At 43.4% G+C, this 19,209-nt stretch overlaps 1 protein-coding gene across 3 annotated transcripts in view; it reads left to right on the top strand.

Annotated features, from left to right (window-relative positions):
• The window catches only part of LOC112261424 (catenin alpha-2), a 700,693-nt gene that overhangs the window by 663,584 nt on the left and 17,900 nt on the right, over positions 1 to 19,209 (top strand). For all 3 annotated transcript variants that reach the window (XM_042329775.1, XM_042329776.1, XM_042329777.1), the window contains one exon: positions 17,546 to 17,727. In XM_042329775.1, the coding sequence (XP_042185709.1) occupies positions 17,546 to 17,727 (182 nt within the window). The remainder of the gene's footprint in view (positions 1 to 17,545; positions 17,728 to 19,209) is intronic.

Raw genomic sequence — 19,209 nt, forward strand, 5'->3', positions numbered from 1 at the left:
GTGCAGACCTCACTACCCTCTGGAGAGCCTTACGGTTGAGGGCGGTGCAGTTGCCATACCAGGCGGTGATACAGCCTGCCAGGATGCTCTCGATTGTGCATCTGTAGAAGTTTGTGAGTGCTTTTGGTGACAAGCCGAATTTCTTCAGCCTCCTGAGGTTGAAGAGGCGCTGCTGCGCCTTCTTCACGATGCTGTCTGTGTGAGTGGACCAATTCAGTTTGTCTGTGATGTGTATGCCGAGGAACTTAAAACTTGCTACCCTCTCCACTACTGTTCCATCGATGTGGATGGGGGTGTTCCCTCTGCTGTTTCCTGAAGTCCACAATCATCTCCTTAGTTTTGTTGACGTTGAGTGTGAGGTTATTTTCCTGACACCACACTCCGAGGGCCCTCACCTCCTCCCTGTAGGCCGTCTCGTCGTTGTTGGTAATCAAGCCTACCACCGTTGTGTCGTCCGCAAACTTGATGATTGAGTTGGAGGCGTGCGTGGCCACGCAGTCGTGGGTGAACAGGGAGTACAGGAGAGGGCTCAGAACGCACCCTTGTGGGGCCCCAGTGTTGAGGATCAGCGGGGAGGAGATGTTGTTGCCTACCCTCACCACCTGGGGGCGGCCCGTCAGGAAGTCCAGTACCCAGTTGCACAGGGCGGGGTCGAGACCCAGGGTCTCGAGCTTGATGACGAGCTTGGAGGGTACTATGGTGGTACTATGGTGTTGAATGTCGAGCTGTAGAAATGCTCAACCAGAACAGCGATCCGAGTGGCCAGGGACTTTAATGCAGGCAAATTGAAATCCGTTTTACCTCATTTCTACCAGCATGTCACATGTGCAACTAGAGGGAAAAAAACCTCTACACCACTAAAAGCTCTCCCTCGCCCTCCATTTGGCAAATCGGACCATAGCCATTATATCCTCCTGATTCCTGCTTACAAGCAAAAACTAAAACAGGAAGTACCAGTGACTCGCTCAATACGGAAGTGGTCAGATGACGCGGATGCTACGCTATAGGACTGTTTTGCTAGCACAGACTGGAATATGTTCCGGGATTCATCCAATGGCATTGAGGAGTATACCATATCAGTCAACGGCTTCATCAATAAGTGCATTGATGACGTCTTCCCCACAGTGACCCTACGTACATATCCCAACCAGAAGCCATGGAGCTAAAGGCTAGAGCTGCCACTTTCAAGGAGTGGGAAACTAATCTGGACGCTTATAAGTAATCCAGCTGTGCTCTCAGACGAATCATCAAACAGGAAAAGTGTCAATATAGGACTAAGATAGAATCCTACTACACCGTCTCTGATGCTCGATGGATGTGGTAGGGCTTGCAAACTATTACGACTACAAAGGGAAACCCAGCCGCGAGCTGCCCAGTGACACGAGCCTACCAGATGGGATAAATGCCTTTTATGCTCGCTTTGAGTCAAGCAACACTTTATCATGCATGAGAGCACCAGCTGTTCTGGACGACTGTGTGATCACACGCTCCGTAGTGAATGTTGACCTTTAAACAGGTCAACATTCACAAGGCTGCAGGGCCAGACAGATTACCAGGACGTGTTCAGAGCATTCGCGGAGTGTCTTCACTGACATTTTCAACCTCTCCCTGACTGAGTCTGTAATTCCTACATGTTTCAAGCAGACCACCATAGTCCTTGTGCCAAAGAAAGTGAAGGTAACCTGCCTAAATGACTACCGCCCCGTAGCACTCTCGTTGGTAGCCATTAGGTGCTTTGAAAGGCTGGTCATGGTTCGCATCAACACCATCATCCCAGAAACCCTAGACCCACTCCAATTTGCATACCGTCCCAATAGATCCACAGATGACGCAATCTCAATCACACACCACACTGCCTTTTCCTACCTGGACAAAAGGAACACCTATGTGAGAATGCTGTTAATTGACTACAGCTCAGCGTTCAACACAATAGTGCCCACAAAGCTCATCACTAAGCTAAGGACCCGGGGACTAAACACCTCCCTCTGCAACTAGATCCTGGACTTCCTGACGAGCCACCCCAGGTGGTAAGGGTAGGCAACAACATGTCTTCCACGCTGATCCGCAACACGTGGGGTGTGTGCTTAGTCCACTCCTGTACTCCCTTTTCACCCACGACTGCGTGGCCAGGCACAACTCCAACACCATCGTTAAGTTTGCAGATGACACAACGTTGGTAGTTCTGATCACCGACAACGAACACACCCCCATTCACATCAACGGGGCTGCAGTGGAGCGGGTCGAGAGTTTCAAGTTCCTTTGTGTCCTTACCACCAACAAACTATCATGGTCCAAACACACCAAGAAAGCTGTTTTAAGAGGGCCTTTTCCCCCTCAGGATACTGAAAAGATTTGTCGTAGGTCCTCAGATCCTCAAAGGGTTATACAGCTGCACCATCGAGAGCATCCTGACCTGTTGCATCATCGCCTGGTATGGCACCTCCGCGGCACCGACCGTAAGACACTACAGAGTGCAGTGCGTACAGCCCAGTACATCAATGTGCCCAAGCTTCCTGCCATCCGGGACCTATATACTAGGAGATGTCATAGGAAAGCCCAAAAAAGACACACGGCAAGTTGTATCAGAGTGCCAAGTCTAGGTCCAAAAGGCTCCTTAGCAGCTCTTACCCCCAAGCCATAAGACTGCTGAACAATGAATCAAATGGCCACCCGGACTAATTGCATTGACCCCCCCCCCACACTTTTGTTTTTACACAGCTGCTAATCGCTGCTTATCATCTATGCAGAGTCACTTTACCCCTACCTACATGTACAAATTACCTAACCTGTACCCCTGCACATTGTCTCGGTACTGGTTCCCCCTGTATGTAGCCTCATTATTGTTATTTTATTGTGATACTTTATTAAATTATTATACATTTTTTACTTTAGTTTACTTAGTAAATATTTTCTTAACCAACAATGCAGCTTGAAGAAAATAGAGTTAAGGGCTTATAAGTAAGCATTTCACTGTATTCGGTGCATGTGACAAATACAATTTGATTTGATTTGATTACCTCTGCTTTGCGTTTGCCATGTAAGCTACATATGCAGGTTGTTTTTATTTCATTGATTAACATTTAAGTTCTGACCCTTGTCTCTCAGTGTTCATGGCCAAGCCTATGTTTAGTGTTGGCACACTAGATTTAATGACACAGATAGTAACAACCTTACATTTGGGAAGAAATTACAATAATACAGAATTTCTCATAATGATAATTGGAAAAGGTCAGATTTGTCAAAGCAATATGTAAGTTGCAGAAGTTCTATCGCTCTAAAGTCAATACAATCCAAAAACTTGGGGCTCTATTCAATCGGTATCGCCGAAGCATTACAGATTGTGTGCTTGAAATGGAAAGGTAATTTCTGATTGAGCTGACATATGCAGCATTTACTGTGAATGCAGTGTCTGCTAACGCGGGAACATTGCCTATACATTTTAATCACGCTGTAACGCTGAATTTCCCCAATACAGATTGAATCAGGTCCTAGATGTTATGTAATTGTTGCATACTGTAGCCACTAGCCACATTTTTCAGCTTTTATTTCTTTCATCACATTCCCAGTGGGTCAGAAGTTTACATACACCCAATTAGTATTTGGTAGCATTGCCTTTAAATTGTTTAACTTGGGTCAAACGTTTTGGGTGGCCTTCCACAAGCTTCCCACAATAAGTTGGGTGAATTTTGGCCCATTCCTCCTGACAGAGCTGGTGTAACTGAGTCAGGTTTTCTAGGCCTCCTTGCTCGCACATTCTTTTTCAGTTCTACTCACACATTTTCTATAGGATTGAGGTCAGGGCTTTGTGATGGCCACTCCAATACCTTGACTTTGTTGTCCTTAAGCCATTTTGCCACAACTTTGGAAGTATGCTTGGGGTCATTGTCCATTTGGAAGACCCATTTGTGACCAAGCTTTAACTTCCTGACTGATGTCTTGAGATGTTGCTTCAATATTCTCCAGCAAATTTTCCTTCCTCACGAAGCCATATATTTAATGTGAAGTGCACCAGTCCCTCCTGCAGCAGAGCACCCACACAACATGATGCTGCCACCCCTGTGCTTCACGGTTGGGAGGGTGTTCTTCGGGCTTGCAAGTGTTCCCCTTTTTCCTTCAAACATAATGATGGTCATTATGGCCAAACAGTTCTATTTTTGTTTCATCAGACCAGAGGACATTTCTCCAAAAAGTACGATCTTTGTCTCCATGTGCAGTTGCAAAACTTAGTCTGGCTTTTTTATGGCGGTTTTGGAGCAGTGGCTTCTTCCTTGCTGTGCGGCCTTTCAGCTTATGTCGATATAGGACTCGATATACTGTGGATATAGATACGTTTGTACCGGTTTCCTCCAGCATCTTCACAAGGTCCTTAGCTGTTGTTCTGGGGTTGATTTGCACTTTTCGCACTAAAGTACGTTCATCTCTAGGAGACAGAACGCGTCTCCTTCCTGAGTGGTATGATGGCTGCGTGGTCCCATGGTGTTTATACCTGCATACTATTGTTTGTACAGATGAACATGGTACCTTTGGCCATTTGGAAATTGCTCCCAAGGATGAACCAGACTTGTGGAGGTCAATTTTTCTTGAAGTTTGAAGGTAGGCCTTGAAATACATCCACAGGTACACCTCCAATTGACTCAAATTATGTAAATTAGCCTATCAGAAGATTCTAAAGCCATGACATAATTTTCTGGAATTTTCCAAGCTGTTTAAAGGCACAGTCAACTTAGTGTATGTAAACTTCTGACCCACTGGAATTGTGATACAGTGAGTTATAAGTTAAATAATCTGTCTGTAAACAATTGTTGGAAAAATGACTTGTGTCATGCACCAGGTAGATGTCCTAACCGACTTGCCAAAGCTATAGTTTGTTAACAAGAAATTTGTGGAGTGGTTGAAAAACAAGTTTTAATGATTCCAACCTAAGTGTAGGTAAACTAAATCCGGTAATGACCTAAATGTTTGGATGTTCAATTGTAGAAGCAGAACATATAGATGCAGAACAATGTATGTGGGCTACTTGATTATGGCTGTAAGTGTGTGCGCGTAAATGTTGAATGATCAGTAAAATTCATAATGAGGGGCAATGGTTTAGAGCTACAAGAAGATACACTAAAAGGTATGGTTATGTGGTCGTGAAAGTGGGAGAGTGCTCGTGTTGAAATCTCCCAAAAACTGTATGCAAATATGTTTCTAGCTCCAAAACGTAAGATTTAAGTATTGAATTCAGATGTATAGAGGAGTTATGACTAAACTCAATGAATCATTTAACAGGTTACGCAGATCCAATACTATTGCAATACACCTCGGTGTACGGGTTGGCGCTTCAACAAACGCCTTGAAAATAAATGTCAAGATACATGTCTTAGAGGCTGCCAATTCACACACAATCGTTGGGCCCAAAACTGGTCATACATTAGATTGGTCGACATGGGAGGATTCCTCAGTCGTCACTGCAACCGGTAATTATAGAGCTCACCGTTGAAAACTAAACTCGGCAACAACAAAGAAATGTCCCTTTTTCAGTACCCTGCCTTTCAAAGATAATTCGTAGATCTTCATTTTCAACACTGTTTCCAATGCTTGTTCAATGAACCATGAACAATTAATGAACATGCACCTGCGGAACGGTCGCTAAGACACTAACAGCTTACAGACGGTAGGCAATTAAGGTCACAATTATGAAAACACTAAAGAGGCCTTTCTGCTGACTCTGAAAAACACCAAAAGAAAGATGCCCAGGGTCCCTGCTCATCTGCGTGAACGTCCCTTAGGCATCCTGCAAGGAGGCATGAGTACTGCAGTTGTGGCCAGGGCAATAAATTGCAATGTCCGTACTGTGAGACGCCTAAGACAGCGCTACAGGGAGACAGGATGGACAGCTGATCATCCTCACAGTGGCAGACCACATGTAACAACACCTGCACAGGATCGGTACATCTGAACATCACACCTGCGGGACATACAACAACTGCCGAGTTACACCAGGAACGCACAATCCCTTCATCAGTGCTCAGACTGTCCGCAATAGGCTGAGAGAGGCTGGAATGAGGGCTTGTAGGCCTGTTAGGCAGGTCCTCACCAGACATCACCGGCAACAGCATCACCTATGGGCACAAATTCACCGATGCTGGAACAGACAGGACTGGCAAAAAGTGCTCTTCACTGACGAGTCATGGTTTTGTCTCACCAGGGGTGATGGTCGGATTCACGTTTATTGTCGAAGGAATGAGCGTTACACTGATGCCTGTACTCTGGAGCGGGATCGATTTGGAGGTGGAGGGTCCATCATGGTCTGGGGCAGTGTGTCACTGGACTGAGCTTGTTGTCATTGCAGGCAATCTCAATGCTGTGTGTTACAGGGAAGACATCCTCCTCCCTCATGTGGTACCCTTCCTGCAGTCTCATCTTGACCTGACACTCCAGCATGACAATGCCACCAGCCATACTGCTCGTTCTGTGCGTGATTTCCTACAAGACAGGAATGTCAGTGTTCTGCCATGGCCAGCAAAGAGCCCGGATCTCAATCCCATTGAGCATGTCTGGGACCTGTTGGATTGGAGGGTGAGGGCCATTCCTCTCAGAAGTGTCTGGGAACTTGCAGGTGCCTTGGTGCAAGAGTGGGGTAACATCTTACAGCAAATCTGGTGCAGTCCATGAGGAGGAGATGCACTTCAGTACTTAATGCAGCTGGTGGCCACACCAGATACTGACTGTTACTTTCGATTTTGACACCCCGCTTTGTTCAGGGGCACATGATTCCATCTCTGTTAGTCATATGTGTGTGGAACTTGTTCAGTTTATGTCTTTGTTGAATCTTGTTATGTTCATACAAATATTTACACATGTTAAATTTGCTGAAAATAAACGCAGTTGACAGTGAGAGGACGTTTCTTTTTTTGCTGAGTTTTCTAATGTTGAACATTATGTTTAACAGAGAGCTAACATGGTATTTTAAAATACATGGTTCGATCTGGTCAACTCAGGTTTCACAATGTCTTGGTCAACGACGTCACTGGTCTGGAATTAGCAGCTAGAGGAATTTCTCTGTTAGTTTATCCGCTGTCGTTTTCAGTGTGGTTTCGGATTTCTGTAAGGAGTGAGGATTTCAACACAGTACATACATTCTGCTGATTCACACAGTGCATGCATATACTGTAATTTATAAAATATACTGAATAAATATATTGGGGAAATATTGGATTATAATAATTGAGAATAGATCTAGGTTTTCAAAAAGTATGTCAAGTATTTTATTGAATTAATGAGCAACACCGGAGAGAGGATGTGAGGAATTCACACACTAGGCTTTATTCTTACCAGGAGATAGTGTGCAGCTAACGACATTTTAACCAGATTATTTGCAACACGTAAGGACTACCTGAACTTGTCCAATAAGAACACTTGTTTTTGTTTTCTGTTGCAAAACATTCTGCTACGGTGTGCATTAATGAATAGACCCCATGCTCCTCACTATCATGGCAATGTCCACCTGCTCCGCTGGCACCCTGTATAATTAGTGATCAGTGAATAATAGATGTGGCGGGTGAGGGAATGCTAATGTCTGACCCCTGACTGTGGGGGTCCGTGGCGGCGGGGTGCTGAGGCGTCGCTCACGGTCAGGATGGGGCCGTCTCTCTCTCTCTCGGTGTATGCACTAATCTGTCAGGATTGATTCCACTAGGAGTTTAATACAGGACTTCTTCCCACCTGCCCTCTGGTTGGCTGCTCAGTCTCACATTAAATGTGATATTTAACAGAGCGTGTCTGTATTCAGTGTCTATAAAGAGTGCTACAGGAGAAAGCTTCCGCTGTGGATTTTCCCTCTTGACTTGTAATGTTGGTTCCTGTCGGGTTTAATTACAGAACAAACCCTGCCGTGTGTTTACGTTTTTACCTACCGCCGTTCTCACCCACCCATGTTGTTGTTTATGAGGATCGGCGTCATGTTGTATGGTGTGTGTTTTGAAACAGAGCAGCTGAACAAAATCTAGCTGCACTTAACACTGTAGAGGCTAGGTTTTGTTTATGTGTTTGCATTGGTTTAAACAGAGAGGACGAGGTGAAGCGAGAGGGATAACTCTGCCCAAAATCTGTCTTCTCCAGTGGTTGGCGTTTTTTTCTACTCGTCACGCGATTAGTTTTTGTATGGAGGTAAATGAGTTGGGTCAACAAAGATATAAAAGCTTATTTGCTACATGAGTTTATTTCATCGGATATAAGTTTTGTAATGCTAAGGTTGTTACGAGTGTACTGATATAAGTAGGACACGTGACATCCCGGTATCTTTGAGAAAAAAACACTTTATTTCAGAGTAGTGCTGTTAGTGCTATCCAGAATCCATGGGACATACCCTAAACCCCACCCTAACCCTTAACTTAACCATAACCGGTACCATTTTAAATATCAACTTCAATTGGTTAGGTACGTCCCAAGGATTCCGGATAGCAAGGACTGTTGTGGTTGTTCACACAGGTATCTGCCCTCTCATTAGGGCGGCAGGGTAGCCTAGTGGTTAGAGCGTTGGACTAGTAACCGGAAGGTTGCAAGCTCAAATCCCCGAGCTGACAAGGTACAAATCTGTCATTCTGCCCCTGAACAGGCAGTTAACCCACTGTTCCTAGGCTGTCATTGAAAATAAGAATTTGTTCTTAACTGACTTGCCTAGTAAGGTAAAATTTAAAAAAATTAGCTAGAATGGTCTCACCTGACTTTTCACACTTTTGTTTTAGCCCTGAACAAACATATCTGAGTCATCTAATTGGTTGACAAGTTGAATCAGGTGTGCTTCCTCTGGAATAGATCAAATACAGCCTTATACTCAGCTGGCCCCTCCCCGGATGTTGTGTTAAATACTCTACAACAAAGCTTTCTTAGTGTCCAACAAGCTTTCTCTACCCTTAACCTAGTTCTGAACACCTCCAAAACAAAGGTTATGTGGTTTGGTAAGAATAATGCCCTTCTCCCCACAGGTGTGATTACTACCTCTGAGGGTTTAGAGCTTGATGTAGTCACCTCATACAAATACTTGGGAGTATGGCTAGACGGTGCACTGTCCTTCTCTCAGTACATATCAAAGCTGCAGGCTAAACTTAAATCTAGACTTGGTTTCCTCTATCGTAATCGCTCCTCTTTCGCCCCAGCTGCAAAACTAACCCTGATTCAGATGACCATCCTACCCATGCTAGATTATGGAGACATAATTTATAGATCGGCAGGTAAGGGTGCTCTCGGGCGGCTAGATGTTCTTTACCATTCGGCCATCAGCTTTCCCTAGTAGTCTAATGGTTAGGATTCGGCGCTCTCACCGCAGTGGCCCGGGTTCGTTTTCCGGTTAGGGAATGAATACATTTTTGGGGGAGGCAGGTAGCCTAGTGGTTAGAGCGTTGAGCCAGTAACCGAAAGGTTGCTAGATCGAATTCCGAGCTGACAAGGTAAAAATCTGTTGTTCTGACACTGATCAAGGCACTTCTGTTCCTAGACCATCGTTGTAAATATGTGTTCTTGAAACTTCTTAGGGATTGCCCCCTTTTTTTCAATTTTCACCTAAGATGACATACCCAAATCGAACTGCCTGTAGCTCAGGCCCTGAAGCAAGGACATAGGTACCATTTGAAAGGAAACACTTTGAAGTCTGTGGAAATGTGAATTGAATGTAGGAGAATATAACGCAATAGATCTGGTAGAAGAAAATACACCATCTTTGAAATGCAACAGAAAGGTCCCACATCTAGCCATCACTCTAGTTGTAATTGGGTCCACAAATGGCAGCAGTGTATGTGCAGCTATTGGCTGTCATAAAAGTCGCTGGAAATAGCTCAATGACGTCATTACCTAATTTGCATAATTGGCCATGTGCATGTCATTGTGATGGATGCTGTAGGAGAGAGGAATAACGTCGTGGGAGAGACAAATTGTTTGTAAAAAACACCATAAATATGTTTAGAACAAATTTACTTTCTGTCGATTCTTGTTTTTTTCATGTCACAACTCCAACCCTCCTCCTTTATCCGAGCTTGGGACCGCCAAAAGTGACCCAAAAGAGACACTCTGGTGGAGTTACTTAGTTTTTTATTTAAAAAATGTGTAAAGTTTTTTGTTTAGTTTTCTTAATTTGGTTTGGTTTTTAACCTTATGGTCCACTTAGGAGCCTACATCAACACAGTAAAACATGAATATTTTTAACCATACATTTTTTTTTACATTTTCTTGTTTACAATCTACATTAACAATCTAAATGGACCTAAAAGAGACAACAGAAAAAACTGTCAATGGCAATGTGAGAATGATGGTAACTAGTCTGGCTGTAATTCAGGTTAATTGTTTGTTTTTTCCAGACCCCCCTCCACACACACACACACACAGGCTGTGCTGGCTCACAGACAGAGTGGGTCATCATTTTGGTCAAGGCTCTCTATGGCAGGTTCAGCAACTGAGGGAGCTGACTTAACTGAGTAGCAGCTGATGTGCCAAAAAGCTGCAAAACATTATCAGGCAGCTGGTGCTCATAGCAAGCCTCACCAGACAGCTTCAGTCCATATCGAATGTTTAGGATGGAGTTAAGGGTCTGCAAGGACATCCGATTTCTAAGTTTGCTTTTTACCACACTCATCTGGCTGAATACTCTCTCGACTTCAGCATTCGAGTGTGGCAAGGCCAACACAGACAGAGCAGCCATGGCAAGTTCTTGAAACGAGTTGATAACAGCTGCATCCCTGGACTTCCAAATCTCACTCCAGAAGCCCAGTGTGTTTTTTGTCTCATTACATTTACTAAGATGAATGGCACGCCATTGCTGGACAATCTCTTCAGGGGAGAAGCCAAGGAGCGTGGCTATTTTTTCTATTTCTCCAGGGCTCTTATTGTGCTTTAGAGTTTCCTCCACATTGAAAACTGACATGTACTGCAATGCTTCGATGTTGTCCGGCAATCTCACCCTCAACTCATTGGTGAGGGAGACGGTGAAGGCTACACACCGTTTTCGGACATTGTTTTCATCCTCAGGCGCAAGGTGGAGCTCAGCTGCCTTTGACTCAAAAAGGTAACCAAGGTACGGTTTGGGACTGATGTATCCATCTATTGGCCCTTTGAGTACATCAACATTTGCCAGTGGATTCAACACCCTGCTGCTCACAGACTTGATCAGGCTAACCAAGCTGTCAAGTAACTTAAGAGGATCTACTTGCTCTCCCTCAAAAGCCTTGATGGCCAACTGTACCTCACCCAGCACTGACTTCAAAAAAATATACAATATGTTTTGAGGATCACTGGACATGGAGTATAAAACCTCAGCCATGTAGCAGTGTTCACTGGACTTGGTGACTGCGAAATGCAGCCTAAGCTCCTCCCACTGGTCAAAAAATGTGTGAAACCGTGGGTTCAATGGAGAGCCAAAGTGTGGCACACACCGTGGTTATCTGTAAAGGTTTCTCCCCACAGTTGATGGTCTCATATATGGCCTTGTAGGCCTCCCTGCGCTTTGGAGACACTGAAAACCAGTTATAAGTCTCTCGTACCAAGTACTCCACATTACGGGGATGGTGTCATTGGAAGCATGACTTACAGCGAGCTGCAGACCAGATATTTGATGCCATACTCCTCCTTCAGTACATTATGGACCCCATTGTTAATCCCCGTCATAACAGAGGCATTGTCAGTCCCTATCCCCAGGAGTTTCTCTTTCTCTAGGAAAGCCACAACAGCACGGGCTATAGATTTGGCATCTCCTCCCTCCAACTCAACAAGCCCCAGTAATATAGATACAATTGTCTGTTTGGTGTCACTAAAGTACCTTACATCCGTGGACTCATCGTGGAGCAGGCTGAAACACTGGTCACCCACATCTGCGACCAACATTTTTGTATGGTGCTAGAACACCATTAATCATTTCTGTGCACTTTGTCCTGTGCCTTTTGAAGTGGGCAGCAGCAGTGGAGTCTGAGAAAGCAGCTCTACATGCTTCTCCAATGTAATCACATGCCAGCATGGAAGTGTGTTCAGCGATAACTAATGCCATGGTGGCCTCAGCCTTTTTTGCAGAGTACATTTTTTAACCATAATTGGCAGCTTGTTTTGGGTGGAACTGTTATACGGCTTTTCATTTTGAGTATGTTTTTGAGTTGTCATGTGTTTTTTACATCACTAAGTTTGGTGTAGAAATCAGCCTTACAATACAGGCAGTATGCCCGTGTATCATCTCCAATAAACGGCTTCAACCAGCCTTTGAATTCAGGGTGTGATTCCCACTCCTTTCTGTATTTTTGAGTGAACAGTTTAGACTGGCTGTGTGAGTCAAATGCAGTGATTTATTTTTGTGCAGTGATTTATTTTAGACAAAGAACATTTTACATTTATATCCCGCCCTGAATGTAAGCCAGGGCGGGATCAGCCAGCGGCGGCTTCCCGCATGCTCGATTCATTTGCAGTCTGGACGCGGAGGGGTGAACATCTGGGAGGGACTGCTGCGTGAGGACTGGGCCGACTGTGAGTGCTTTGGGATGGGAAGGAGGCCCCCCGGCAGCTCCCGCTGCTCGTTGAGAAGAGTAAGAACGATACGTGCTATCACGTCAGAGTCTCCAACAGTCTCCAATAACACCAGAGGAAGCCACTAGATTTATCGCTAGTTGATTTTTGAAAATGTGTCGCTAGAGGGGTCTGAATGCTCGCTAAGTTGGCAACACTGGACGAGACGCCTTTATTTAACCAGGTAGGCCAGTTGAGAACAAGTTCTCATTTACAACTGCGACCTGGTCAAGATAAAGCAAAGCAGTGCAAAAAACAACAACAACACAGAGTTACACATGGGATAAACAAAAGTACAGTCAATAACAATTGATAAAGGAGGTAAGGCAATAAATAGGCCATAGTAGCGAAGTAATTACAATTCAGCAAATGAACACTGGAGTGATAGATGTGCAGATGATGATAACTGACTTGCCTAGTTAAATAAAGGTTAAATAATTATTTTAAATATTGTTTTATTTCATTAGATTTCCCACCAATGCTCCTTATAGGACACATCACTACACTCTATGCTACTATGTAAACTGGACATCTCTGTAGACCCGTCGCAAGACCCACTGGTTGATGCTGATTTATAAAACCCTCTTTGGCCTCACTCTCCCCTATCTGAGATACCAACTGCAGCCCTCATCCTCCACATACAACACCCGTTCTGACAGTCACATTCTGTTAAAGGTCCCCAAAGCACACACATCCCTGGGTCGCTCCTCTTTTCAATTCGCTGCAGCTAGCGACTGGAACGAGCTGCAACAAACACTCAAACTGGACAGTTTGATTTCAATCTCTTCATTCAAAGACTCAATCACGGACACTCTTACTGACAGTTGTGGCTGCTTTGTGTGATGTATTGCTGTCTCTACCTTCTTGCCCTTTGTGCAGTTGTCGGTGCCCAATAATGTTTGTACCATGTTTTGTGCTGCTACCATGTTGTGTTGCTACCACGTTGTTGTCATGTTGTGTTGCTACCATGCTGTGTCGTTGTGTGTTGCTGCCTTACTATGTTGTTGTCTTAGGCCTCTCTTTATGTGGTGTTGTCTCTCTTGTCGTGATGTGTGTTTTGTCCTATATTTATATTTTATTTATTTTTTGTTTTGAATCCCAGCCCCCCTTCCCCCGCAGGAGGCCCTTTGCCTTTTGGTAGTCCATCATTGTAAATAAGAATTTGTTCTTACCTGAATTGCCTAGTTAAATAAAGGTTAAATACAATAAATACGTACATAGAACGGCTGCGGGTCCCCAAGGAGAGGTTTGAGAACCACTGTTTTAAACCACTACTCAAACGCCAGCCTGAGGCATCTAAACATGGGCACTTGCCCAATTCTTTTCTCCTTGACTCCTTGCCTCATGTCCTCTCTCCTTGCCTCCTCTAATCCCATTGGAGGAGAGGGTCCGAGGTGAAGGTCCTTGGATCTTCTCCACCGATGCGGTTTAAGAACCTTGTGAGGAGAGAGAGGACACAAGGCATCAAGAAAATACTCATTGAGAAAGAGCCCTGGTCCAGCTTGCTCTGAAACTGAAACCAGCAAGGCTCCAGTGGTGAAATGGTTCCACTTGGGCAGCACTGACAAAAGTATAATATCTGTCTCCGAGACTGTAGAGAGGGAGTGATCAGTAGGGTGACATCTGGTGCTGTGTGATTGAGAGAGCAGTGTCTGATTGCACCTAAAACAGTTTTGCCTCTCTCATGCTCTCTTTCCTTCCGTTCTGAGGTACTTTATGAGAGGAAGACGAGTCATTGGTCGTTGTTATTCTCTTCCTCACACCTCCATGGGTGAAAGGTGATACACGGTCACGCTGAGCTCATCCTGCCGGTCACCCCCACACACCAGCTTTGCTGTGAAAGAAATGTGGGATGGGATGTAGACAGACAAAACAGACGGAGGAGAGAGGGGAGAGGAGAGAAAAAGAGGCAGAGTGGGGGGGGGGGAGTTATTTCTTAATGAGACCACTGATGCTTATAAAGACAGTTTACGTGTTATGGCGAGAGTTTATAGGCTGTGCATGGAAAACCTTGCTTCCGGGGTCCCTACCTCACATCTCCTCCAATGAGCTTTGAGAGGGAGCTGAGAAATCGAGGAAAGGACGGAGTAGGAAATCATTAAGCATAGAGTTTACTGTACACTATAAAAATTGAAATGTAAGCAAACCTAAATATCTTATATTGAGTGATAATTCACCTAAATGTTTTATTTTTTTCTTACCAAGCTAAATTATCTAACGTCAGTGGCATATTGTTTGGTTAAAATAAGCAAAACTAAGCATTAAGCATATGTCATTTATCTTATTTCAAGATTTTTTTCAAGATATTTTGTCTTAAGGTAAAATATCAAAATATCTTGAAATTGTCACGCCCTGACCGTAGATTGCTTTGTATGTTTCTATTTTTAGTTTGGTCAGGGTGTGATGTGGGTGGGTATTCTATGTTGTAGGTCTAGGTTTTCTGTTTCTATGTGTTTGGCCTGGTATGGTTCTCAATCAGAGGCAGCTGTCTATCGTTGTCTCTGATTGAGAGCCATACTTAGGTAGCCTGTTCTCCAATTTTGAGTTGTGGGTGATTATTTTCCGTTTCAGTGTTTGCACCATACAGGACTGTTTGGGTTTTCATTTATTCTCTTGTTCTTTTGTATTCATTCTTGATTAAATGGTATTATGGATACGTACCACGCTGCATTTTGGTCCTCCTCTCCTTCCACCAACGAAAACCGTTACAGAAATAAGATAAATTACTTGTATTAAGCCTAACCGAACAATCTGCCTTTTTTAGGTTCAAAATAAGCACAATTATCTGCCAATAATGTTAGATAATTTAGCTTGGTAAGAACAAAAACACATTTTAAGTGAATTATTACTCAATATATACATATTTAGGCTTGCTTAGATTTTCACTTTTTGCAGTATAGGAAGGGCGAGGTTAAAACCTCTTGATGCTACCCATCCCGGATCCGGGATCGTGACTACGGCTCAAGCTCATTAGCATAACGCAAAATGCAAAAAAATATTCTTAGAAATATTTAACCTCCACACATTAACAAGTCCAATAGCTCAAATGAAAGATAAACACCTTGTTCATCTACCCAGCAAGTCAGATTTCTAAAATGTTTTACGGCGAAAACATAGCACACATTTATATTAGACCACCACCGAAACAAAAGGCAAGCGGCGGCCATTTTGTCCCAGAAAATATAAAATTTAAAAGTAGGATTAAAAAATAAATAATTCACTAACCTTTTGAAAATCTTCATCAGATGACAGTAATATTACATGTTACACAGTACATTTTTTTTTTTCAATAATATGCCATTAATATCCATAAATCTCTGTTTACAATGACGACATTTCAAAAAATGCTACTCAAAATGTCCGGAGAAATTATGATAGCTCCGACAGATAACGTCAGATAACAAGCAATAAACATGACTAAATATACATGTTCTACATATAGTTACAAAGATACACTTCTTCTCAATACAACCGCTGTGTTACATTTATTTTTAACGTTACAGAATTCGTTCACTAGTCTATGCTATGAGACGGCGCTCAGATATTAGCAGTGTCTCCTCTACGTTTGGAGTCCACAGAAACCCCAAATAACCACATAAATATTCCCTTACCTTTGATGTTCTTCGATCAGAAGACGTAGAAGGAGTCATACTTACCCAATACATCGTTTGGTTTCAAGTTGTGCGTCTTTGTATTAGCATATGCTAACAGCTTCAGCTGAAATGCACCCAAAATAACTTCTGCTCCTTCTGGTCCCGCACTCTTGCGCATCAAAACTTCAAAATTACATATTATATGTCGACTAAACTGCTCAAACTAAGTGCAGAATCGAGCAAAATGATGTTTTTATCATGTAAAACAATGATCATCGCGAACAAACGAACCGGCTTCAACTGGTGTCTCTTGGAAAAGAACGTTCCCCAAATCGGCCGCGCGCAATAGAGTGCATGTATTTGAGAGTGACCCGGGCATTTTCGCCCGCCAAAGGATGAGGGCGCGTGAAATTCAAACAATGAACGTGCCAATTGAAAGCAGACATCGCGCTGAACAAATACATACTGTTCCCAGATCGGTAGCTGCCTGGGAAGGGTGGGGGCGATGACATCAAAGTTGACCCAACTTTTCTCTTGACAAGAGAGAGTTTGGGAGAAAGGCTGCCCTGAGAGTTCTGCTTTACATACAGACATAATTTAAACGGTTTTAGAAACTTTAGAGTGTTTTCTATTCAATAATAATTATTATATGCATATATTAGCAATTTTGGAAAAAAATATTTTCAGTTTACTATGGGCACGCACTTCCTCCAAAGGGGGCAGTATTCAGCCATAAGCTCAAGAGGTTAAGAACAATATCAACCATGCAATGGATACTTCATCTTTCCTTTCCTTCTCTGTTTTGGATCAATATTACAAACCTAATAGAGCCCGACTTACTCTTCTCCCCTGCACTCACCTCAGAACGTTGAACAAATACATTATTCATTGACTGGTATAAGAAGTAAAGTAATTAGACATTTATCTCACAAATAATATCGGACCCTCTACTGTGCTGGTGACCTTGCTTAGAAATGTATGCCATCTCAGACTTGCCTCGAATGGCTATGGCAAGAGAGCAAAATGTATTCTCATAGCAAAATGAGCAGAGGAATGGATTTTTCTCTTCACGAGTATAAGATGTCAATGGGTTTTGGGAGCGCTGGTTGATTAATCACCAAGGTTATAACTTTACTCGGAAGTCTTTCAGAAGGGCAAAGTCAAACGCTTATATCTATTCTCGTTGAGTATACTAAGGAATATATCCTCAAAGTGGCAGCCCGCTAAATATTTTAAGATCAATTGATGCTTAATCTTCAGTGTTTGTTGTATCAAAGTTAGCCTTTTCACTGCCCGTGTTAAATTGTTTGATTATTCCTTCTCTCTCTCTCTCTCCACTCCTTCTCTTGCTCCTGTTTGTTTCACTACTCATCCTCTCTTTTTGACTCCCCTACTCACCTTCCTCTACATCTTCCTCCTCCTACCCCTCTCAGGCCATCATGGCCCAGCTGCCTCAGGAGGAGAAGGCGAAGATCGCCGAGCAGGTGGAGAGCTTCCGGCAGGAGAAGTGCAAGCTGGACGCCGAAGTGGCCAAGTGGGACGACAATGGCAACGACATCATTGTCCTTGCCAAGCAGATGTGCATGATCATGATGGAGATGACGGACTTCACCAGGTACAGTAACAATGTGGCTAAAGAGAACCTAATTGAAGTGACTGGTATTCCTTATGAATGTCAATGTAATAATAATAATAATAATAATGTAGAATTACTAGAATGGGTGTCACCATTCAAGTCAACAGTTTTGTTATGGGTGGACCAGTGGCCATTTGCAAATGATGCATAACAATACCATGTCCGCTATATTTGAGTGTGCCCGTAAATCATTCATTAAGTCTTGCAATGGAAACCGTTTACCATTGAAGTACCAAAAGGAAGCAAACAGATCGAAACCCGGGAGGGACTGACATGAATTTAATAGAAACTCTAGTTTTCGTTGAAAAACATTATCCGTTTGGAGTAAACAGTTTATGTTGCTAAAAGGTTTTGCAAAAGAAAACATTTTGCAACAGAATTGGGAAAATGAATACACCCCTGGGGTCAATCAAGATGGCAGCCTGGCAACAGTAAAGTAATGTTTGGTTTTGCTCAATAGAATTGGTTTATTATGTAGGATAGGATAGGATGAACTTTAATGTCCGAAGGGGAAAATTGTCCTAAACACACAGTACTGCTGTATACAAAATACACACATGTACATTACACACTTAACATAATACATACATTGCACGTTGCCCTTATCATCATACACTTCTCATATAGCCACATACATAATACTTTGCATATTCCCTTATTCTGTCAGTGGCATACTAACACAGCTCAGCTTTGCATATTGCCGTTTAGGTATTTGATGGACATGGGAATGAAGGTGTGCTTATATCTGTACCTGTAGGGGCCCTATAGCATCTGCCTGAGGGGAGGAGCTGATACCAGAGGAGGGATCTGGGAGGGATCTGAAATGTATTTTCTGCACTTGTCTGATAAACGGTCTGTTCAGAAATAGTCTGCAGGGAGGGATGTTGCCTCACACCCATGACCTTCATTGGCGGTTTGTATCAGACGGGCAATTTGAGATTCGAGTTGAACTGATAAATTGCCAAACCAGACTGTAGTTATATGTACATTATCCTAAAACAAAATATAAATGCAACATGCAACAATTTCTAAGATTTTACTGAGTTACAGTTCATATAAGGAAATCTGTCCATTGAAATAAATTCATTAGGCCCTAATCTATGGATTTCACATGACTGGTAATAAAGATACTGTATGCATCTGTTGGTCACAGATACCTTATATTTAAAAAAAAGGTAGGGGGCGTGGATCAGGAAACCTGTCCCTATCTGGTGAGACCACCATTCACCTCATGCAGCGTGACACGTCTCCTTCACATAGTCGATCAGGCTGTCGTGGAATGTTGTTCTCTTCAATGGCGATGCGAAGTGTGAAATGTCTGTTAAGTATGCAGGCCATGGAAGAACTGGGACATTTTCAGCATTCAGGATTTGTGTGCAGATCCTTGCGACATGGGGCCGTGCATGGGGCCGTGCTGGAACATGAGGTGATGGCGGCGGATGAATGACATGACAATGGGCC

The sequence above is a fragment of the Oncorhynchus tshawytscha genome, linkage group LG11 (genome assembly GCF_018296145.1).
Source record: "Oncorhynchus tshawytscha isolate Ot180627B linkage group LG11, Otsh_v2.0, whole genome shotgun sequence".
Lineage (NCBI taxonomy): Eukaryota > Metazoa > Chordata > Actinopteri > Salmoniformes > Salmonidae > Oncorhynchus > Oncorhynchus tshawytscha.